General features: G+C 40.3%; 3 protein-coding genes and 1 long non-coding RNA gene across 4 annotated transcripts in view; 2 read left to right on the plus strand and 2 right to left on the minus strand.

Moving 5' to 3' along the window:
* Positions 1-996, minus strand: part of SLC16A4 (solute carrier family 16 member 4) — a 19,415-nt gene extending 18,419 nt beyond the window's left edge. Inside the window, exon 1 of the mRNA XM_020809983.3 lies at positions 366-996. Coding sequence (XP_020665642.3) covers positions 366-488 — 123 coding nt within the window. The 5' untranslated portion in view covers positions 489-996. The remainder of the gene's footprint in view (positions 1-365) is intronic.
* LOC144589020 (uncharacterized) overlaps positions 1-4,281 on the plus strand; it is an 11,446-nt gene extending 7,165 nt beyond the window's left edge. Inside the window, exon 2 of the long non-coding RNA XR_013544857.1 lies at positions 3,009-4,281. This is a non-coding gene — a long non-coding RNA (uncharacterized LOC144589020). The remainder of the gene's footprint in view (positions 1-3,008) is intronic.
* LAMTOR5 (late endosomal/lysosomal adaptor, MAPK and MTOR activator 5) lies at positions 3,306-20,754 on the minus strand. The gene is made up of 4 exons (XM_020810014.3): positions 7,396-20,754; positions 7,203-7,264; positions 5,154-5,271; positions 3,306-3,626 (listed from the first exon to the last, which is right to left on the minus strand). Exons 1-4 carry the CDS (start codon positions 7,428-7,430, stop codon positions 3,566-3,568), a joined length of 276 nt encoding a protein of 91 aa, XP_020665673.1. The 5' UTR covers positions 7,431-20,754; the 3' UTR covers positions 3,306-3,565.
* PROK1 (prokineticin 1) overlaps positions 20,754-24,790 on the plus strand; it is an 11,931-nt gene continuing 7,894 nt past the window's right edge. The window contains exon 1 of the mRNA XM_020810012.3: positions 20,754-22,384. Within this exon, the coding sequence (XP_020665671.1) occupies positions 22,313-22,384 (72 nt within the window). The 5' untranslated portion in view covers positions 20,754-22,312. The remainder of the gene's footprint in view (positions 22,385-24,790) is intronic.

Here is a 24,790-nt window from a genome sequence, read left to right on the forward strand (position 1 = left end):
TTCCTCACGAGTCAGCAGTGAGTACTACACAGTTCAGGCTTCTCCCTGCCAGCCATATACGGTAGACTTGTAGCTGAGCATTTAAGGTTGTTCTTCACTACAGGAACTGGAAGCTCATCAGCCATTTCACACTCTTGGAAACCAAGCCTGACTAGCAAGCCATAAAGGAGAGCAACCCACTCTGTGCATGCAGAGAGAGGACAGATGGGGATTCTGTCTGGAAAACTGCATATGAATGGTCTCATTTAAAAAAATCAATCCTCCTAGTTTTGTCAGCCTTGTATCTTTCTGTGAAAGTAATGAAGGGAACAATGTGGTGTGATGGGTTTCCAGGAAGCCCCCAAACCACATTGTCTTCTACTTACCAGAAAAAAGTTAAGCACAATCATCCATTTCCACCAGCCAGGAGGAGCATGGGTGCCATCGGGGTGCTTGCTGTCTTTACTGCTATTGGCGGAAGCTCCCTTTTCTTCGTTCTTGCTGTGCATTTTGACTTCTACTTCGGAACTACTGTACAGTTGGCATGATCAAGCCTTCCTCCACCCACACAACAGAGGCTCTTAGTAGACACAAACTCCCAAACTACAGGCAGCAGTGGCTGCGTTAACAGGGTCTGTAACTTCCAACTTAAGCATTAACCACTTCTAAAGCCTGGGATGTGCCTCTGTTGGCCAAGATAAGCCTCTTAATTGCTGCATCTGGTTACTCTGTGACAGGGTTCCCATGTGCTAAAACTTTGGAAAGGACTTTGAAATTCCTTCCTGAGTTAAGTGTACACAACCATTTACTTGCCACTGGTTCTGTAAAAACTAGGCAGTAGGAACAGAGCTTGCTAAAGACAACAAGAAGGTACATATTGTGTGAGTTTCTGGAATCTGCTTGCTGCCTCTCTTTACTCCCTTAATTTTTTTGTTACCTGTTTTGAGATTCACCACTCAGTTTGGCTTGGCTTGTTGGGCTATGTAGCTGAAGTGTTGATAGTCACAGGATTTATTTTATTTTTTTGTGTCTGGGGGATTGAGAGTTGTAGCCCAAGCAGTAATAATTTTCTAAGCTCTGGGCTAAGGGAGACGCAGTATACTGGCCATTGCTGCTTTCCTTTTCTCCTAGCCCAACACAGCCCCAACAGCACTAGTAGTAAAGAGGCCACAGTACCTGGATGTCATGGGAATGCCCACTTCTGTTCTATTTTTAAAAAGTGCAATAATTTATTCTACCTGTGTCTGTGAAGGTCATAAGAAGCTGAAGGACTCAAGTGCTATATCTAGGATATCTGATTAGTGCTTTTGACAATTGACAATGGCATGCAATCAAGTATGTGAAGCAAATACCTTTGTTGTAAACTTGCTTCTGTAGTGTGTGGGAGAATCATGTCACATCCTTACAGACACCCTGTTTTCAGATGCTTATTATTTACCAGAGCTGTTTCCCAAACTAGGGTGGAAAGCATGTTGAAATAGATGCAGGGAACTCTTGAAATGATCATACTGTCTTCCCTATTATTTTACTGGTTACAATAAAAGCAGCTATCATGGTAGTTTCCAAGCTTTTTTGAGTGACAACCTCCATTTATCATAGCCAAGTAACCTGCAACCCTACACCATGTTTACATCAAAAGGCATTTTTAATGGGGCAATCCCTCTCATAGAGGCTTCTTTCTACCCCAAAGGGCCCGTTTATCAATACACACACATGTTCTGAAAGGTCAAGGAAGAAAATATTTAAGAAAGGCTAAAACACATATAAAACAACCAGCAACCCCACCCCAAACACATTGCAACCCCCTTGGGGGTCCTGACTCCCAGTTTGGTTAACACTGAGCTATCCTGTTACTCCATCAGTGAAGGAATATTTTAATAGTTGATACTTTTCCATAGGAATTAATGTGTAGTACTTGATACAGCACTTTGAGAGCAGAATCCATATTCCATACTTCACACATGGGTCCTTTCATCGTGTTCTGCTTTCTCACACATTGTACTATTCCAGTGATACCTATTTAATTAGGTTCAAAGAAATCTAATATCTAGTAATCTGCAGCACAGCTTCATCTGAAGAGTTTTGATCAGACAATTTTCTGAAGTGCGAACAGCACCAATATGAGTCCTAACAGTGTCACCCACAACATATGGGGTGTTTATTTCTTCTTCCATTAATGTGGTGTATGCCGTCAATTCCTCACTGTGCCTCCTGGAAGAAAAGCCAACCTGTGTAGCCTTGGGCAAGCAGCACCATCCTGAGGTGCCCCAGAAAAAGAGAATGGTAAACCATTTCTGATTGCTCACTGCTTAGAAAGCTCTGGAAAGGGTCACCAAAAGTTGGAATTAACCTGATGGAACACAATTAGTATTGTGCCATCTTTATTATTAGTGTTGCTCATAAAATTCTATTTGTCTCTAAAGTGGGGCAACACTTAGCTTTTATTTTTATTACAAATATTGAAGCAGATTACGTCAGCTATCTCTCAATGTCTGAAGATTTATAATTTCCCACCTCCCAGCATTTTTGTTTGAAAAGGACAGAATTTCCCAAATTGGGGCACTGAGTACATCAAGCTCCTACTAAATCTCAGCAAATAACTAGTATTGCAGAGCCCTAACAAAATAGTTTTTTGAAACAGAAATCAGCAGCCTACAAATTCTACCTAAAGCAACTTATTTTAAAAGCAATAACAGCATTTTAATGCAAAACATACACAAAACCTACTTAAACTTTCAACTCTGGGTACTGCAAATGTTTCTTTTAACACCAGCAAATAAAAGACCCATGTGCAGTTGTCTCAGGCTCAAGCCATTTTCTTACCAACTTGTTTCTAGTTCACCTAAACAGAGTATTCTTATTTGCTTGATGCTTAGTTGCCAGGCGATTATGATCCTAGGGATTAACAATTTTGAGTCACCCTCTAAATTTAGGGATTTGGAAAGCTTTTTACCATTAGATTTACAGATCCCAGGAATTAGGACATGCAATGTCCATGTTTAGTGTCAACCTTTTCTGTTTTTCTTCAGCTGGCACAATGCAAGAAACTCGGAAGGCAGAGAGCTTTACAGATTGCAGTGAGATACCATCCTCAAGTCATAAATGGATAACTCAGACCTGCTGTTCATAGCAAGCTCTCCAGAAGTCATATGAACACAGCAGCACACACACAAAAATCATGTAGCTGTTATTAGCAAGTCTCTTTTAAATATTTGTTTGATTATACACAGAAGGTAGTTTCAGTGTACCATGGAAAACAGTAGCAACAATTTCTTACCACTAACAAGCATGGTCAGACAAAAGCATTTAGTCAACCTAGACAGAACTAGCAGTATATTTGGTTTTATTGAATGATTTCTTACATGTATTTTCTACCAAAATGGTGTCTCCAGTTCCAAAACAGAAGAGTTACATATATGACAGCATGAAATGCAAAAGGTACAACTTGAACAAAGGAGAAAGGTGGTAGTCCAGTCCAACTTGTTTATGTCTCATGACACTGAATGTCCAGTCTACAGCAATCTGCTCAAGAATGTTCCACAAAGGTGAACTGCTGAAGAGCAGGAAGTGTTCGGGATGTTCAGAGTTAGGATGCCATTTTGTGTACTGCCACTGTGATGCCGTCATGCTTCTGGATCATGATATTGCTGAAAGAGACAGGTCCGTTTTCGCAATGTTACCCAAAATAACTGCAACTCAATGTGCCTTTGTTATCTCCTAAAGCATGAGCTTATTGAATCTAGTGTTTACCCTCTCAATAACTCTGAAAAGATCAAAGAAAGATTTGAGAAATAAAGGCCCTGAATCGGAAGCTAGTTTCCTGCACCTCAAACATGAGCATATCAATGACTATGTATGACCTCCAATGTCAGGAAGTCTCTTCAGTCACTACCTGTGTGTGGTTCCATTGCAACCAAAACAAAACGGGCCAGAAACTATCCCTGTGGGTGTCCAGAGGAGGAGGAAAGCTGCATGTAGGAGGCTGGAGTTACACATGCTCGTGTAGTCATGTACCTCAGAGGGAACCTTGGTTATTATTAAAAATAAGTGGTAGGTACTATTGTGTTCACTGTCACCTAGCCACCTGTATCTAATTGGCCACTGTATAAAAATGTATGTGGTCCATCATGGTTATACTTATGCCTTGTTTGTAATATTACAAAAAAACGGTTTCATGACTTGAGAGATGTCTTTAACATTAATGAGAAGCACTAGTTGTATTGTTTGATTTGGGTTTTTATCAAATCTACAAACTAAATTAGTACTTTTCCTTCTACAAATAAATTATACAACATCTATACCCAGGATGATCAACTGTGTGTTGTGTGGGCCATAAATGAGGGGTGGGAGAACAGTGGCCCTACTTTGTTGCATTATGTGGTCATGGAAGGGCAATTCTGTAACCACTCCAGCAAGTTCACTGCTGCATGTCAGATCTCACACTGCTTGCAAGATTGGTTGCATATTTAGATGTACAATAAGTTGTGCAACAGAGTCTTGTAGAAATGGGGAAACAATACTGGCCACTGTTTGCTAATCTAAGTTAGATAACTTCTATACCCTGAACCGTTTTCGGCCCGAGTGCCCAAACTGAAAACAAACATGAAAAACCACCCAGCAGGAGGTGTCAGAAGGCATGGCAGAAGGGGGAATTCCGGGCACGGAGGTGCCCCAAGACCCTATTCTGGATCTGCCACCAGCACCAGCTGCTCTGGATCCTGGCCCACTGCCTGTTGGGGTGCCAGAAACACGGCTGCAGCTGCCTTCTCACATTTGCCTGCGGGAGGGGGAGGGAAGTAGTGATCTGGCGACATATGGTTTGCGTGCCCGGAGAGAGGGCTCTGCGTGCCAGCTGTGGCATGTGTGCCATAGATTCGCCATCGCTGGCCTACAGCCTACCTACCCTCAGCTCTAACAAGAGCTAGGAGGCAAAACCATTGACACATTCTCTAGATTTTAAGGCATTTTATGTTCTATTTTAGGGCTGTACTCCTCAAATTCCTAGAAAGAAAGACTAGACATTTGAAACAGTTCTTACCAAAAGCCACTGAAATGTGAGAACAGCAAACGGTTATTTACCTGCATCCATGTGTCAGAATGCAACTTAGGTGGTGGTTCTGTGAAGCCATTTTAAACAAAAGAAATAAGCAAAAGATCTTGATTAATGTACTTACCCAGTATCTGACTCAAGGCATACTACAGGAATATCTGTTGGATCAGAAGTTAATTTGGCTGCCTGCTGGGCCAGAACAGATATCACACCTGCATGTTCATCTGAGAGGGTGCCACGACCTATAAAGGCAATAGTGTGTCATTCAAATGTAACCATGCACAGGATTTTATTCTAAAATAAAATTGGTTCATGTCAAGCTGAATTAAAGGGAGAAACAACAGTAGCTCATTCCAAGTGCCATACTATAGATCTGTAACAGGCATATACTGATCAGCAGGCCTCACTGGAATTTCAGTTCTTTTGCACATAACACATAATTGGAATTCTCTTTCACTAGATGTAAAAGCCAAAAGCTAAAATACATGGAAGGACAAGAATCTGTCACCAGCACAGCACTGTAAACACTATAAAGTTTTGTTTGGCACAAACTTTTGCAGACTTGTTCAGATGCAAATTAAAGTTGTTTCTCTAGAAACTGTCCAAAGTCCACAAAAACCTGTTGGTACTAAAAGACTCTTGTTTTTGCTGCAACAGACTCACATGACTCATTTCCCACTAATGTCAATGGAGGACCATGTACATGGGAACTAGCTTAGTGCTGTTAGAACCAATGCACCTCTTCTGCAATCCATCATGGCTCCTCTTGTTACACTCATCTCTTGCTGCTTCGTGATTACTAATTTGGCTTTGGCTGTACCATACAATTCTTAAATAAAATAAAATAAACTTCTAATGGTTCTGCCTCTTTCCACCTCTCTCTAAAAAAATTAAATCTAATAGGTTGTTTCCTCCTTTCATAGATCTCCTGGTAAAGAAGCCAACAGTGTCTAGCTCTAATTTTTATCCCGCCCCCCATCTTTCAGCATTCAGAAGTGACACAAAAGCTCCATAGTAATGCTCATTACTGTTTGTCATCCAATCTGCTTGATTTCAGATCAGCCTGCCCACTTCATGTAATTAGTGCACTTCCACATAATTAAGCACAGTATTAATGACAGTTACTCTTTGGGTTTGATCTTTATTGTTAATAGCATGATTATCCATGTGTCATGCTTTTATAAAAACCGCTTTTTTGCACTAAGAGTAGGGCTGACAGAAGTTTTATTTAAGCTGATACTTGCTGATAATTATAGTTCAGATGACTGTGCAGGTACACAAGGAATATGTATTATTCAATTTATATTTAAAATATTTTTACCCAACCTTTCCCCTTAAAAAGGACCCAAGGTACCCTAATCATTTAAAGACAATATCTAAAGCTTTAAAAAGTATACAAGTTACTAAAAAGGACCCAACAAATGCCACACCAAAATATGGTAAACAAAAGCAACACCAAAAGTATATTCAAAGCAGTAAAGCACAACCATCCACTTAAAACCTCACTCTGGCAGCCCATCATTAAAGGAAAGCTTACCTGAAAGATCTTCACCTGCTTGTCAAAGGCCAGCAAAGATGGGGCCAGCCTAGCTTCCCACGAGAGGGAGTTCCAGAGTCTGGGGGTAGCAACAGAGGAGGCCCTCTCCCTTTCCCCACCAAGGGCACCTGTGAAAGGATTGAGACCCAGAGAAGAGGCCTCTCTTGGCAATCTTAACACCTGGGCAGAGGCAGGCCTTGAAACAGGGCTTTATAATAGGTCTCTTTTCTACTGCTTTTCAGCTACGCTGCGTATCTGCTACACCCAGACGTTTTAAAGGTAGATACGTTTTTTCTAAAACTAACCACAAGGTTTTAGTTAAGAATAGTTATCTTTTTAAAGAGAAAAGTGGCCTTGTCCCCGTCCCCGTTTGCAACTATTATCTTTCTATTCACACTGAACGGGCCAGACCAGGTATTTAAGGTCTACACTTGGAGACGAGAGGAGGAGCAGCTACTGTGAGGGCGCGGGGCAGGGAGGGTGGAGAGAAATAATCTTCCAGGGAGCAGAGCCGAAATGGGGTGGGGAGGACAGAAAATGGAAGACTAAAGCATTACACCTTAAAAGACACGCACCAATCCTTAAGGCTTGACAAGTATGCAGCATTTATATTAACCGAATGTCTACATTACTTACAGCCCAGATTTAAGCCCTGGGAATCTGCGCACAGGACTCCCGCGATGGAGGGATTCTTCATGCTAGAAAAAGAGAAGGCCGAGATCAGAAGGGCGCAGCCACCCTCCCCTCGCCGAGCACATTCTCCCGAAGCCCCTTCACAAGAACAACTGCACGCACGGGTGCCCGCAGAGGGGCGACAGAAGCCACTTACGTGTCTTCCAAATGATGCTCCAAAGCCGCTTCCATCTCGCCTCGTCTCTCAACTTCCTGCGGCCTGCCGCTTGCTTTGTCAGCTGACCTTTGGTCACGTGGCGAGCTCTCCCCGGACGGCGGCGCATAAGGGCCAGAATTCCTCGAGGTTACGTGGCGCCGCCCTGTGGGAGGGGGAAAGCGTTGGAAGTTGGCTTCGGCGAGAATAGGGAAAGGTTCGTCCCGCGGTGTGTCGTTCGAGGTTTTATGTTTGGCAGGAGGAGTCACGGAAAGCGTTGGAGCTCACTTTTTAGCGCCATATATAATACTAATTATATTTAATATTTCTTTAACAAGCACCAAGTGTTCGGAGTGGTTCCTAAAGCGGAATCATTCTGAGGAGTTCTGGCAACAACTCTGTGAAACTGTCATTGTTACGTGCGGTCATTTCCTTTCCCGCTTATCGTGATCCAATAAATTGATGACCTTCCAAAAGTCTCGACATGAGCAGCCCTCCGTATCCCTTCGTTTATTGAATTAGCCCAGCTTACCTTATGTCTGCCTCTTTCCCCATTGTCATATACTTTTCTTATTATTATTGTGTTCTCCAGCGAGTCTTCTCATGGCATGTCGAAATTACAATGGGCACCATTCGTTTCTAATAAGAGTTCAATCTTGATCTGTTCTAGAAAGCACACTTTTTAAGTTTCTGGTGCTCTGTAGCATCTAAAACTCTCTTCCAACACTACATTTCATATGAATCCCATTTTTTCCTGAGGCAATGTGAACTACCATGTCTCCTCCACCAACACTAGGTCCCACTAGCAGGACAGATGAAATTGACATTGCTTTAGAGGTCCATATTAGGTAGAAAGATTGGACAATATTTTGAATAAGGAACTAGTTCAAGCAACTAGAAAGCAAAAATGCACACACACACACGGACACACGCCAGAATTGTAGGACTGCTGTATTAATTTTCCATGTAAGCAAAGTGACACTCAATATTTTATAGCAAAGACTTACCATATATGGAGTGAAAATGCTAGATGTTCAAGGTAGAGTCAGAAAAGGAAGAGGCATTGTATATTTTAAATATACATATGTTGGATACAAAACTAGAATTTCAGGTTATCACTATGCTTTATAGATTATAATAAAGTCTTTGACTATGTGGATCATAATAAACAATTATTTTATTATCAAATAAATTGGTGTTCCATAACATTTCATTGTCCTGGTGTGTAACCTATACTGTGAACAAATGGTTGCTTTTTAGGATAGAACTGGAGAAACAAAATCATTTCAAATTGGTGAAAGAAACATCAGTTATTTAAGATATCCAGATGATTCTATCTTATGGACAGAAAATATTTAAACTACATTACTACTAAGGAAGGTAAATGAAGAAAATGTGAAGCAAGATTACAGATGAATATTGAGAACATTAAAATGTATACAAAAGAGTTACATAAGTTTAATGTTGTCAATAAACAAAGGCAGTGGGAAAATAATAAAAACTAACATGAGGTTGATGGACTCAATAAAGGAAACCACAATATTTCTTTTGCAGTTCTGGGGAGACCTATTACTGTTAGGACCTTTTGGAGGTCATTAACTCATGAAATCACTATAAATCAGAAGCTACTTAATGGTGCTTAATAACAATAAATCATATCCTTCTGTGGACCATGTAAAAGAAAATATGGTGGCAGATCTTTTGAAAATAAAGTATTTGGCTCGATTTCTTATCTGAAACCGGAAATTCTGAATTCTGTGCTGTGCAAATGATCACATTTAAAACCAAATATGTGTAACTTTGCTCTTCCCCCTTCCCCCACCTCTCATGCAGATGTGTGAACTCCTGTGTGCAGAAACTACTGTAATCTGATAGTGTTGTGCAGAACTCAAATTCTACCCTGTTCCAGTACACCCCCCAAAGTATCTATAATGATGAAATTGTGTACTGTGTGCCAAATACTAAATCAAGTGCCACATTAATTCTGGTGCATCAGCAGTCTTGCCCTGATGAGAAAGTCAGAAGCAAAAAGAGTGATGTGTCTCTTGGTACTTCCAATCGCCTGCAGGGACGTGACATATGCATAAGCCCATCTGTCATGGCAATATAAGGCCTGAGTGGGAAGCTATCTGAATTGCTTGGAGGGAAATAAAAGTTTATCATTCTGTGTGAACATGGCACTGTGGCAAAGAGGGAAATCTCCTTCATCATTCCAGGTAGCCAGGGATTAGAAATGCTGGAGTTGGAAGCTGGTCCCTGTTTTTTTTTTGTTTTTTCCTTCCAGTTATTCAGAACAGGGAGTGCCCACTTGGGAAAAATGCATGGCAAAGATACTGCATCTGTGCACATTGGATATGAGGGCAAACCATTTCCAAGTACCCCATCTCCATAGTACTGCTTCCATGTATGTTTCTCAATAAATACTAAAGCTTCATAAATGCTACAGAGCTCTAGTGGGGGAAATATTTGTCATTGTACATCTTTTACAGATGTATTGCGTGTGTAAAATGCAAGACTGATCTACTATTAAGCAGACTGAGAGGACTACCTCAGGCAGCAAATGATGGTGGGTGGCAACAAGAGCTTCTTGACTGTTTCTCATGAGCTTTCCAGTTGCCGCTTCTGGAGACAGAGACAAGTGTGCTGTATAACCGTCCTGGTTCACTAAAGTAGGTGCAGTAGAGGTTCTTAATATTGGGAGTGTTGAGGTCAAATTCTGCTGCTGGTCCTGCTAGCTTTTTTACATTCTGTATGCAATTGATTCAAGTCTTCATAGAGCAGGTAGGGGTACCATTGTGTCCTTCACTTCAGAGAGCAGATGTCCTAGGCTGACCATGACAACATGTTCAAAATTTGCTCCAGACATTCAGATACAAGTGCACAACAAAATATACAACTTATGTAATATAACATTCTCATTACATAACATACAAAGCAAGTGTTGTTTGTTTCCTCACTCCTTTCCTGAACATATATAATTTACAATATTGATACACAGCTTTTAAGTAAAAATTCCCCAAAGGCCTGTATATCCTAAATCAAAGCAACCATTATATCATTTGCAACAACCTAAAAAGAAAAAGTGTTCAAAATGAACTGAGAACAAATAGAGCAATACACAAAATAATCTGAAAGGTTGTCAAAGAAGTCAGTCGGGGCACTCCCAAGTGAAGTGTTGCACGATTCCATAGAGAAAGCCTGTAGACTTGTGGATGCCAATGTAATGTGCAAAAACGATGGATTCCATAGGATAGTCTGGCACAGGAATTACTGTACACACAGACAATAGAACTGTAATTGTCTTGTTTCCAAAGTGCCATATAGTGCTGAACTACCTGGCCCAGTTGATTTGCCCCTTTATGATATTAACATCTGATTTCCCCAGGGGCATTACAGATGAAACTCTGTCCCCTAATCCTGCCATTCAGACTGACTGCTCCAAATCTGGTAGGGCCATCCCTACATTGACACTTCAGGTTTTAACTAATGTGTTTCAGGAGCTTTCCTTTCAAACAGAGAGCTCCATCCAAGAATTCATATCCAGTGCAGAAGATATTGTTCACCTTGCCTTGTGAGAGGGCAGGTAGGTATCCTTCAGTCTCGGGAGTCTATGGTAATGCACTCTGAATAGAGGTCTTGGAACAGCATCTAGTGTGGCTGAGGAAGCCAATTTGAGAGTGACAATACCTTCCACACTGAAGACAAATACAATCTGTCCCCTATCCAGCTCCATGATTTTGCTGGTTTCAGGACTGCCTCTTTGCCTCGGCTTGCTGGACAAGGGTCTCTTCAAATTGGGAGAGGCCATGATGCACCGACTGCCTCCAGGCTGAAGGGTCAGATGTCAAAGTTTCCTTTGTGAAATGACAAAGCCCCTTATTTAATATTACATTGCAGATGAGTTCCAGATGGTCAAAACATGGCCAAATAAAAGTTGTGCAAGTTCAGAGAACTGACTAAACAATCACACTTCATTTTATAGTAAGAAAATCCAGAGGTGACCCAGACGCAAAATAACAAAACACAATACCAGAAAGACCATCTTGTTTGAGGATGATACAGCTCTAACTAAAAAGAACATGTTCTTATACTCACCTTATAATGTTCTTATACTCACCTTATAAAAGCGGAAGTTGCATGTTACTGGGGAAGGCTGTGTCAAAGGTTAAAAAGGATACAATGTACCCAGGAATCAACAGACATCATTTTATGAGGCACTAGTAGTGTACACCTGTTCTCACATTAGGGTTTTAGCATTTGATACAGAGTCAGAAAAGGAATCTGGGAGACTAACAGTCTTCTCTCTAAGTAGATTTTCATAATAGTTTCTCCAAGTAAACCTAGCTAACAGTCTGCATCTATTAATGTAATCTAGAATGTGAGTGTGCATTCACATTGGAACTTGCTATAAGCAAAGATTTTTGAAACTTTCATGTTTCTTCTGCTCTGTCCCCAGATCTGATGAAGGGGTATTAACTCGTACAGGATAGAGAAGCTAACTGCATTTGAAAACTAGTTTCTGTTTGCGAGGTTTTAGTGATCTAAGAAAGGTATCATCAAACCTTGTTCTCTGATATCCAAAATCCAATCCCTGAAAAGGAGACTGTCCTTCCACCCTCAGCTTTGGGGTAAGTATATACAAGAGCCACGCAGCCTTTTCCCTAGGCAATACAACTGTCTGAAATAGCTGACCAAGGCAGTAACTAAGCACATTTTTCTTGGATATCTGAGGTGACACCAGGTGTGAGGAAAATGCCTGAATCAAGAGACTAAGGAGGTGAATTGTTCTCTCACATGGGAATACCCACATTTCCACCCTTTTACCGTGTTATTCATCAGATACAATATAGGAAATATACATTTTTGGAGGGAAAACTGTCATAATCCTCTAACAACATGGCAAAAAAGTAACATTTCCAAGCTCTGCTCATGGTTGACTTCCCCCACCCCTGTTCTGTATGCAGTTGGCTCAAGTCTTCATGTTCAAGAGCCAATTGCTGTTATATCTAGTTTTGACAGGGTGAAGGCTGCTTTTATGAAAATTCATTTTCTTCTGTGAACAGTAGACCCTGGCCTTTTCATCTTACCATCAATTTGTAAGGGCAAATACATTTTCATTGACTTATTCAATATAGATGACTTACTGCTACTGCTAAGCCTAGGCTGTGCTCTAAGAGCACTTCCTATAATTCACATTATTAAAGTAGAGAGAAAGTGCTTCGAATATGTTGATGCTGCACTAAAATAAGACACAACTTTACATCTGCCAGGGAATGATGCCTCCATTTGACAAGGGGTGTGATACAGACAACAGAGTACTGGATCATCAAAATAAATCTTTCTTACTTAGCTAAGGATGTAATCAATCATTTAGTTATATGATTTTTAAAACAGGACAACACACCACCCAGAGTATAATTAAAACATAATCCAACAACATAATTAATTTTGTATATAACATGCACCCAAATTGCTTGCTTGCTTGCTTGCTTGCTTGCTTGCTTGCTTGCTTGCTTGCTTTATTTATTTATTTATTTATTTATTTATTTATTTATTTATTTATGCCCCGCCTATCTGGTCAAACGACCACTCTAGACAGCTTTAAAACAATAAAAACTATAGCACATCACATAAGTAACTAAATGAAGACCCAACCTATTCATAAAGAAAATTCCTCACTTTATCAGATCTTCTGCATCACTTTTCACTGTTTTAAATCATATTGGCAAGAAGTGGTTAGCTCATTGTTTTTAACAGATTAAAAAATATTTAAAACCTACTTGATTAAATATATTTCCATGTTTGAAATCCTGAAATCAGTGGGGATTTGGTGACTCAACTACTCTGTGCATTCCATTGATTCAAATGGGCCTAAAGCAAAAAAAAAAAAAAAAGTATGGTGCTTATATACCACCCCATAGCACTTAAGGCACTCTCTGGGTAGTTTACAATTTAATTATGCAAGCTGTACATTGCCTTCCTGCTCCCCACAAACTGGGTACTCATTTTACCAACCTTTGAAGGATGGCTAGCTGAGTGAACCTTGAGCAGGCTAGCTGATATTGAACCCAGGGTTTGAGCTGCAGTACTGCAGTTTGGTCACTGTGCCACGAGCCTCCTGTTGCCTACTCCAGTTGCAACTTACTATGCTAAGCTTATGGGTCAAAACCTGGCCAGTATATGGAGGAGTCACTTGTTTTTTTCTGTGAACAGTTCTCTTTCAGTAGTGGCTAGAGAGACTTGTTCTGTTACTGCTGAATGCCAGTCAAGCATCAGTGACTGAAATATCATCAGGATTCACTGTGCAGAGCTTGTCTTCAGAAGGGGGACAAATTCCAGGAAGATCTGAAGAGGTTAATTGTCTTATTTATTTTCATAGAAGTAGCTATGTTTCAACATGTATAACTGAAACAAATATATGATTACACTTTTCAGACTAACAGGTCTGTTACAGTGTGAACTACCATGAAGTACAATCCACACCCTCAGATATGTGGTGTGCAATATTTAGGCCACAGATTTGTATTCATAAATAGTTATGTGGGTAGGGACAAAGTGAAATGGAATGCAGAAATAGGTAATGCACTTTCAAAATGACAATAGCATTATTAATCAGTAATGAACTTTGAAAGTGTTGATTACATAAAGTTCTCTGCAACAGGTAGAGTAATTAACGTAATTTTTCTGCTGTCAGATATGCAATTGTTAGAATGTTGCCTTTGAAGTACTTTTGCTTTTCCTTTCACAAAGTTGGTAGCACTGAAGTCAAGAGTTTTATTGAAGGACAGAATGTGAAATGGAATAAATTTATACATGTATAAGCAGAGATCTTAGTTATGTACTGTATACAGTTAGCTATGTATTTGTGTGTTAATATATTTATGGGCATTTCCACTTCAGTCCTCAAACAAATTTCCAGGACCATTTAAACAGATTGAAATATAATTAAGGCCAAAAACAATTAAGTACAGTACTGATTACATTTGATCGTCTCTGGAAATAAACAGGTCCTTGTTTAGTGCCATTTGATGCCAAAAATACTATCAGCGTAGGTTCCAAATGCAGCTTAGCATTTGTATCCATAACACCATCACCAAAGAGGACCTTCCCTTATTTCAGTGGTGCTTCTCATCCCAAAGTTCCTTTATTTAGCCCTGCTATTATGGACCATGAGAACTGTTTAATGCCACATGTTTTAAATGTCTGGGAGTAGATGTAGACTCATTCTTTCTGAAGTAAACTTTTCAGTTTCCCATGGACAAAGCAGTTTTTCAGAAGACACACTCAAAAGTCACTAGAAGTAAGTGAGACTGTTATTCCCAGATAGAAAATCTGTAGAGTCTTATATATATACAAATAGGTTCTTTGCCACAGTAAATTCACCCATTTGATGTCAATAGATCCTAGCTTGTCAGATGAGAAAATTAAAATTTTATTGATCGGATGAATTAAGGAATGTTTTTGAAAGACACAGGGACATGGTGGCGCTGTGGACTAAACCGCAGAAGCCTCTGTGCTGCAGGGTCAGAAGATCAGCAGTCGTAAGATCGAATCCACATGACGGAATGAGCGCCTGTCGCTTTGTCCCAGCTCCTCACCAACCTAGCATGTAAATGCGAGTAGATAAATAGGGACCACCTCAGTGGGAAGGTAAAACAACGTTCCCTAGTCACACTGGCTACGTGGCAACGGAAACTGTCTTCGGACAAGCGCTGGCTCTACGGCTTGAAAACGGGATGAGCACTGTCCCCTAGAGTCGGACACGGCTGGAGTAAAAATATCAAGGGGAACCTTTACCTTTGAAAAACACATTTTGGAAAATGCTACCTGCACAATCTTTCTTCTGAGATGCCTCTTTTAACTCTGGTAGCAGGTTTGAGAGAGTTCAGGTACCCATTCCTGGCACCATCCTCATGGACTCTCCCTAGCAATTTCACCAGGACTTGGATGGGTGGTGGCAACACGGCATGCAGCAGTGGTGGCAACAGGTAGTAGAGACAATCTACACTGAAGAGAGATATGTTAGGGAGAAATACCTGCAGCTGCAGTCTCCACCTGAATATCCCCAGAACGTCTCCAAGCTCTACCAGGGGCCCAAGAACTGGGAAATAGAGGTAGTCACAGTTGCACCTGATATGCCCAATGCTTCTCCTCAGACTGTGATGTCCTTAAAAATCTCCCCACCACCACCTTGGTAAAATAACAACTGTTTGAGGAAAGGCTACCTCCAGCATCAGTGAGTGGCTCCTCCTAGAACTGCACTCTGACAGTTGCTCCTCCACCCTGGATTCTTCTGATATTACACCTGCATGACTTCCAGTGATAAGAAACTTTAGGAATGGAGAGTTCATTGTGCCAAATACCACTGCTGGCAAAGAGATCTCATTGCATATATTCCCTTTTTATCTTTCCATTAAATAGAGAACAACATTAATGTTTCTATAACCACACAAAAGTCATAGCCACCAATCTGTCTATTCCAGCTTCAGTAAAAACAAAAATAAAAAAAACAGGGGGATCAACATAGATAAATGACAAAAATTCTAGACAAATTCTGATATCTCTCATAATATCTGATATTCTGATATTTCTCATAATACAGTATCTGATATTCTCTGAATAATTCTGATATTCCCATAAAGTGTTTTGCTCATCCTTATTGTTTTCAGTCACACTGGCCTTCTTGAAACATTCTTCAGTCAGGCTGGCCATTGATGCAATAAACATACAGTGGTCTTCAAGAGACTGGGCCTTGGATTTATAACATGCATATAGAAATGTATGGAAATTTCTCATGATAAAGAAAAGCAAGCAAATGGACCCTCTGCATGTGACTGATGCTAGTTCAGCTACCCATTTTCCATAACCAGAAGTGAGCAGTGAAGTAGCGAGTTTTGCAGGTACATCAGAGTACACAAAAAGTTTTAAAGGTTCTTTCCAATTTGTGCCACAAAATGGCAAATGAGGTTCAGGATACCTAATAATGCCACAGTAACTTTTAAAAAGGAATTAAAGTAATTGTTATTTGTAATTAGTTACTTTCAAATTCTGCAGACTTTTGCCTCTGTGAATCCATAGATGTGTGTGTGTGTATACATACACACATTACCTCATTTGTGAATAGCTACACAAATGTTAGTGTTGAAGGCTTCTGGGAGTTTTATTACAAAAACATCTGGGGACCCAAGGTTGGGAACTGGCTTGGACTTTCCATGGGTCAAAGGAAGACTATAAACAAAACCAAAGCTACACTGTAACTTTTCATTCTGTGCATATTGCTTTCATTATTTATAGCAGATGATAAATATACTGTATTTGGATGGGTGTATATATGAACCATTTTTCTAGATGCTCAATGAATAACAAACCTTTGCATTAAATCATCCATTTCACTATAGCGGCCATCAAAGAATTGGACTGAGTGCATCATATTGCATCATGCACAGCTTCATTCTCAGGAGGTGAAAACATCTGCTTTAATATGAGTATTAGTTCAGGATTTTTCTAATGTACTGTGACATCTTCTAAATTACTTTGAAGTAAACAACAGCTCTAGTGTTATTAATTGCAAACTGAGTGATACACCATCTTCCTTGGTGTCTGGTGATGTTCTGTGAAGTTTGCCATACCTGAACACACTTGTTTGTCTATGTGTGTGTGTGTGTGTGTGTGTGTGTGTGTGCGCGCGCGCGCGTGTGCGTGCGTGCGTGTGTGCATGTGAGAGCATGTGCATGCATGCGCATGCAAGCATCCCACACCAATAAAAAGAGATGCAAACCGTTCTAAGATTACAGTCCTACATACCTTTCTCTTGAGCTAAGTCAACCTAAACTCAGTGGCTCTTACCTCTGAGTCATCATACATAGGATTGTCCTATAAGCAAAGCAATTTTGGCCCTCATAAAGTTTCATAACGAAATAACAAGTTGCCTTCTAATCTTGAAAAGTGGGTTATTTTATATCAGTAAAGCTACCATGTCTTGTTTTGCTCATAATTTCTTTTCTTTTTTTAAGGAAAAAGTAGCCAGAGGGAAAGAGGATATAATAGTATTGGTGAAGAAAAAGAGAAAAAGAGGGAAAGGAGAAAGACAAATCAAAACAATTGTACATTTATTTATTTTTTTAAATTTAAATATACCCCACCTTTCTCTTTCAAAAGGACCCAAGGTGGCTTACATCATTAAAAGACAATATTAAAGATGAGTGTACAAATACTAAAAAAGATCAAATACCATAAAAAACAATTAAGGTTTGCTATAGGCATAGTTGTAAAACATGAATCTGAATTTTGAGACAGTCGACACCTAACAGCTGAGGCATCCTTCCAGATATTACTGGTTGTAACTCCATCAAAACCAGTGTCCCTATAAAGGTTATCAAGTTACAACTTATCATCCATAAACTGACTATCACCCTAACACTCTGAAGATCTCCAGTCCTGTCTGATTTTGGAAACTAAGGAGGGTCAGGCCTGGTTAATCCTTGAATGAGAGACCATCAGGGAAGAGGTAGGAAAGAATCTTGCCTGGAATCTTGGAGACCTGCTCACAGTCAGTGGCCAGAATCCTATATACGTTTGCATAAGGACTGTATAAGTTGTTGCAGCTAATTTGAGAAGACATAAAAGTATATCTTGGTTGCACAACTGGATGTCTGGCCAGGCATGTGACCAATATGCATGCTGTCATTGGACTGCAACTAACTACAGTAATTTATGCAAACTTTATACAAATACTGACATGATTCCAACCAGTGTTGAGGATACTGGGCTGGACCAGTGAGCAGACTTAATATTGGACAAACTTTCCATGTCCCTGTGTTTCCACTCACCATGTTGCCTGAGACTGATGCAAGCTGGAGTCTACTAACATCTGAATGGCCATTTAACCTCCACACCTATAACAGATTGCAGCACGGTGATTATGGCAAAGGTAGAAATTGGGAGGGCGGTGACAAGAGCAGCTCTCATGATGCAGTATCTAAAGATCCCCAATATGGGGTTTGCTGTTTTGAAATGCAACTAAGGATAGCCATGGTTAATTCTCTCCACAGTTAACTAATTCCATCTTGGGTTACTCTTGCACATATGGTAGTTAGGCCATGGTGTGTGAAATACTTCCAAAGAATAGCAAGGAGAGACAAGAGGGCCTTCTTAAATGAACAATGCAAAGAAATAGAGGAAAATAACAGAAAAGGAAAAACCAGAGATCTGTTCAGGAAAATTGGAGATATTAGAGGAAGATTTTGTGCAAAGATGGACATGATAAAAGACAAAAATGGAAGGGACCTCACAGAAGCAGAAGACATCAAGAAGAGGTGGCAAGAATACACAGAGGAATTATATCAGAAAGTTTTGGATATCCCGGACAACCCAGACAATATAGTTGCTGACCTAGAGCCAGACATCCTGGAGAGTGAGGTCAAGTGGGCCTTAGAAAGCCTGGCTAACAACAAGGCCAGTGGAGGTGATGGCATTCCAGTTGAACTATTTAAAATCTTAAAAGATGATGCTGTTAAGGTGCTACACTCAATATGCCAGCAAGTTTGGAAAACTCAACAGTGGCCAGAGGATTGGAACAGATCAGTCTACATCCCAATCCCAAAGAAGGGCAGTACCAAAGAATGCTCCAACTACCATAAAATTGCAATCATTTCACACACTAGCAAGGTATGCTCCAAATCCTACAAGGTAGGCTTCAGCAGTATATGGACTGACAACTCCCAGAAGTACAAGCTGGATTTCAAAGGAGCAGAGGAACTAGAGACCAAATTGCTAACATGCTCTGGATTAGGGAGAAAGCCAGGGAGTTCCAGAAAAACGTCTACTTCTGCTTCATTGACTACGCAAAAGCCTTTGACTGTATGGACCGCAGCAAACTATGGCAAGTTCTTAAAGAAATGGGAGTGCCTGACCACCTTATCTATCTCCTGCGAAATTTATACATGGGACAGGAAGCAACAGTTAGAACTGGATATTGAACAACTGATTGGTTCAAAATTGGTAAAGGAGTACAACAAGGCTATATACTGCCTCCCTGCTTATTTAACATATGCAGAATACATCATGCAAAAGGCTGGACTGGAGGAATCCCAAGCCAGAAATAAGATTGCCGGAAGAAATACCAACAACCTCCGATATGCAGATGATACCACTCTGATGGCAGAAAGTGAGGAGGAACTAAAGAACCTTGTAATGAGGGTGAAAGACGAGAGTGCAAAAAAGGGTCTGAAACTCAACATCAAAAAAACTAAGATCATGGCCACTGGTCCCATCACCTCCTAGGAAATAGAAGGGGAAGATATGGAGGCAGTGACAGATTTTACTTTCTTGGGCTCCATGATCACTGCAGATGGAGACAGCAGCCCCGAAATTAAAAGACGCCTGCTTTTTGGGAGGAAAGCAATGACAAACCTTGACAGCATCTTAAAAAGCAGAGACATCACCTTGCCAACAAAAGTCCGAATAGTCAAAGCTATGGTTTTTCCTGTAGTGTTGCATGGAAGTGAGAGCTGGACCATAAAGAAAGCTGACCGCCGAAGAATTGATGCCTTTGAATTGTGGTGCTGGAGGAGACTCTTGAGAGTTCCCTGGACTGCAAAGAGAACAAACCTATCAATTCTAAAGGAAATCAACCCCAAGTGCTCATTGGAAGGACAGATCCTGAAGCTGAGGCTCCAGTAATTTGGCCATCTCATGAGAAGAGAAGACTCCTTGGAAAAGACTTTGATGTTGGCAAAGTGTGAAGGCAAGAGGAGAAGGGGACGACCGAGGATGAGATGGTTGGACAGTGTCATCGAAGCAACCAACATGAATTTGACACAACTCCAGGAGGCGGTGGAAGATAGGAGGGCCTGGCGTGCTCTGGTCCATGGGGTCACGAAGAGTCGGACACGACTAAACGACTGAACACACAGTCCGGAACATTGTGAGGCAATTTCAAGAGGTGAATCCACTTGTAGAGAAGGATGGAGTATTTTAATCCTCATTTGGTATAACAATTTGTAAAATATCTTCATATTCAGTGTGGGAAGAATTTTTTAAAATCTCATGTGAGACAAATGGAAACAAACACATTCACCTGTCCATGCAGAAGGCTCTGATTCCACAACCTTGAGAACTCTAAATTTTAATCCCTGTGTATTTCACAGTGTTATTGCTGGATGAGGATTGTCACCTTTGTTACCTTTTTCTTCTTCTTCTGAGACACTCATTGTCTTTGAACCCCATATGGCAGGTAGATACAACACGATGCTTCCCTTGCTGGGAAAGCTCTACCTATTGGCTAAAATCCTAATGAAAAATTATGCCAGCATAACTCCATCAGTATATATTTTAGCTATGAATTACCATAGATTACACAGTCAGCATAGACATTTGATGTCTCATGCCAAGTCACACAACTTTTGCAGGCAGGCAGGCAGGCATTCGAATCCTTATGGAATAAAACATCATCTTTGGGTTGTAGCAATGAGAAGGGGACTTCATGAAAAATCCTGCTGCTTTGCTGGTCTTAGAGATACCCTGGATGTTTTCGCTCATACTCACACAAAAAAACAGCTGTTCCTGCAGGATCTCCCATGCCAAGCTTCCCCACCTCTGCAGCCGGAATCGGAAAAGGAAATGAAAACAGAGGAGCACAATTTGGCTGCTCTGTCCCCACAACCCATTTTAAAGGAAATATTTTTCAGTTGGAATTGTAGTATTCAGAATGACCCACAGGCCTTGTTGAATACAATGTGACTCTACTGTTTTTCCCAGCAACCAAAAGATGTTTACTCTATATTTCCAGGACAAAGCATCGTCCCCTCTGATTCCCTTCAATAAGATCCTAGGAATCACTAAGGGTCAATATACCGTAATGTCAGATGCTAATGATGGTAAAGCACCTATGCTACTTTCAGAAGATCCCAGCCCAAGTTCCATTCCTAGCATCTCCAGCTAAAAGGATCAGATAACAGAGCCTGTAAAGTGACTTCTAGAGGAGGAGCGGATGATCTAGTCTGAGACACAAGGACTTTCATGGGCCTGTGGTTTGATTCTGTCTTCCTAACTTGGCACATTGGCTTTTACTGGGAAAGTAAAGGATCAAAATCAGAATTTGCTTGGCAATGGTGGGTCTAGTGCTTTAAACAGTTACATTTTGGGCTATAATTCCTAGGATTCCCATGCTGGCTGGCTGAGGAATAATGGGAACTATAGTCCAAAAAGTACCTTTTCTGACCTCTATGTAGGAGTATACCTCTGGATGAGGCACCATCTCTTGTGTTTGGTCATTTTGCTATGGAAGGGAGCTATGCACACTACTTGTGTCCTTTCAGCCACTATGGATCAGTAAGACTGATTTGCTTGTTGTTGTAACCCCTCATCTTTGGATATACTGGCTAGGGCCGATAAGGCTATTATCCATAATGTCTGGGAACCACAGTTGTCCAACCCTGTTGGGGCTAAAGGAAAATGGATGTTAAAATAAAGCCAGCTTCCCCAAAGGCTCAAAAGCTAAAAGCACATTGGTTTATTTGTTTTTAAAAATTCTTTCAGCAGTAGAAGTCTAACTCTTGCTTCATTTGTAAATCCACCAACATAGGGCTTTAAAAAATTTATATTGAATGCATAAATCTACATGAATGGCATCTCCCAAAGACTTGACACTGCTGCCTTCCTCCTGCTCTACATTGTTATATATTCAGGTCTCATCAGTACCATCTGAGATCATCACAGTAAGTATCACACCAGCAAAAGAGACTGAAAGGGGTTAAATAAAGAGCCAGAGAGGGGATGTGATCAGATCTCTTTGAGAATCTAGCAAGGCAGGAGGGAGAAGCAAGGGAGTCACATCGCAACAGTGCCACTGTGCCAAGAAAGAGGGAGTGTGAGAAGACAGGAAGGGGACGACAAGGACTTGATCATTTTCTCTGCCATTATGAAAATAATTACCCAGATCTTGTGCTTTTTCCTTTTAATAACCTTGTACAAATGTGCAGTGATCACTGGGGTAAGTTTTTTTTAAAGCTTTGCTTTTTAATTTTTATTGTTAAAGAAAGTTAGCATGTGTTCCCTCTCCTAGGAAGACAAACTATGGTTTTGACAATTGGGGAGTGGGTGGGTGGCAGGAGCAGGGACAGGTAACCTGACCAGAAGAAGAAAAATCTTGTTGGTAGAAGCCCACCAGTTGGATACATGTATTTTCAAAGCTAGAATTTTAATAAATTTATCCATGCAGTACTTTCAATGAAAAAATGTAGAATTATTTATTTTTCTTTTTAGTGGGCACAAATGCCTACAGGTAATTCACATTTGGGCTTGAATACATAGGTTTGACCATTTAGTTTAAGGTGGCATTGAATCCAGCTAATGGGAATGAGCCAGGAGTGTGTTTTTAGAGTCAAGATATAAGAAACTTATAGGAAACAAATAACTGAATTTCTTTTTGAATATAATATTAAAGTAGTTGCTTCTATTAATTAAGGAGATATGCCTGTCTTTTATAGCTTCTGGAGTTTTGTTTTATAACTCATCCTAAAAACACCAGTTCAGAGTACAAAAGGTTTGTGAATTTCAAAGGATGTGTTAATACAGAGTTTAAAAAAAGCATACGTGAGGTGGCCATCCTATGCACACTTAACTAGAAGCCCCCTAAAGCCAATGCAGCATCCTCTGAGTAGACATGGATAGGACTACACCATAATTTTATGCCAAGCTTCACAAATGGGTATGCAAGAGGAAACCAAATTATTACTTTTAAAAAACAGAGAAAGTTTGATTAGCGATACTTAGATAACAAAAACAGCCTGCTTGACTATGATGCTTTTCTCTCAGTTTAAGTTATAAAGATATTCATGAACTAGAAAAACTACTTTCCCTTGACAGTTTGTATGGCTCTCTGTTATTAGGCTATTTCAAACAGAGGACTGCATCTATGATTTCAGAATATATGAAGCTATTTCATTTGTTACAATACTTTATGACACCCTCTTTCTGCTTAAAGTAGTTTGCAACAAACAGATGCTCTTTTAAAGAAATTTCGTATGTGTAAGCATTATAGATTGCAGCAACTACAGTTGTTTATCAGAAAAAAGATAATCTTGGAACTTATCATGTGACAAAAGTAGCCCCAGAAATATTCCACAGGTTTCCACAGCACACATTACACTCACTTTTTTTCCAGAAGGAAACTGCAATAACCAGGTATTAATTACATCAGAGAACTGTAAAGTTGAATGTGACTCCGAAGGTCATCTAGTCTAACAGCCTGCCAGTGCAGGAATCCACTCTTAACATATCCCTGACAGATGGGCATCCAGCCTCTGTTTACGACCCCCCCTTTACAGTTTTCGAGGTGCACACATCAACTAACATGTATCATACCAGTTGCAGGTCATCAGTGTTACCTCAGGAACGGTCTCTGCATGAGGTGCATTACATTCATGGCAAAGTTATTTAAATGCTACTTTCTATCATGTCATTCTGTTTGTTCTTCTTGGTTGGCCTAAATTGTGTCCATGCACATGAGGAAACCAGATGTTTGTACTTAGATGAAAAGGGTGGGAAATGTTGCATTTCCATAGCAGACATGATGGGTTACAGTGATAGGAAATTTCCAGTGTCAGAAACACACCACCAAGGAAAAGGGGTTCACCTGCAGAAGAGGAAAAGGCTTTAAAATTGTGCCAAGGTCGGAAATACAGCTGTAGTTTTCTTCTGCTCAAATGTTCTTGTCTACACAATAGTTTAGGAGCAAAAACTCTGGCCACTTCTGTTTCTAGCTACCACAGTGTAGAAAAACTTGGACGTGGGAGAACATTCAAACAGGTGATAGGAGTTGCCTTGTTCAGACTGTGAGGGAAAACAGAAAACATTGGGTAGAATCCTGTTCATGCTGGTGTAACATAGAGTTACATGAGTATAAATATATGGGTCATTACTCCTGGAAACAAGGAATTGTGCTATTGTGTACCCTGCCACCATATTAGCTTAAAAAAGGATGATGGCATTCAGAATGCCCATCCACTATGGAACCACAGAGATGAATGGAATTATAATAGTGTAATCTTTATGCTTGTGTCCTAGAAACTAAACCCTAGTGTTTTTATTTGGGTTCACCCTTGCTGAGTGTGTTTAGAATGGTAGCCTATGTTCCCAAATGGAAGGATAAAATCCTCCTAGTGCAGTAGTACATATTGAGACTTGTATTAATGACCACTGCCTTAAATTTTAGAAATTGAACAGACATTTAAATGAGGAATTTGTGTGTTCTTGTGGGACTGCAATGGAAAGACGTCTGATAATTCTCAACTATGTCATTTTCCCCTCTGTGCTCCATGCTATTTTGTAAATTGTCTTTTTTCCCCCTTCATGTGAGTATTACATAGGTAGGAGTCTTCAAAAATGTTTTTCATCT

The sequence above is a fragment of the Pogona vitticeps genome, chromosome 4 (assembly GCF_051106095.1).
Source record: "Pogona vitticeps strain Pit_001003342236 chromosome 4, PviZW2.1, whole genome shotgun sequence".
In the NCBI taxonomy this organism is placed as follows: domain Eukaryota; kingdom Metazoa; phylum Chordata; class Lepidosauria; order Squamata; family Agamidae; genus Pogona; species Pogona vitticeps.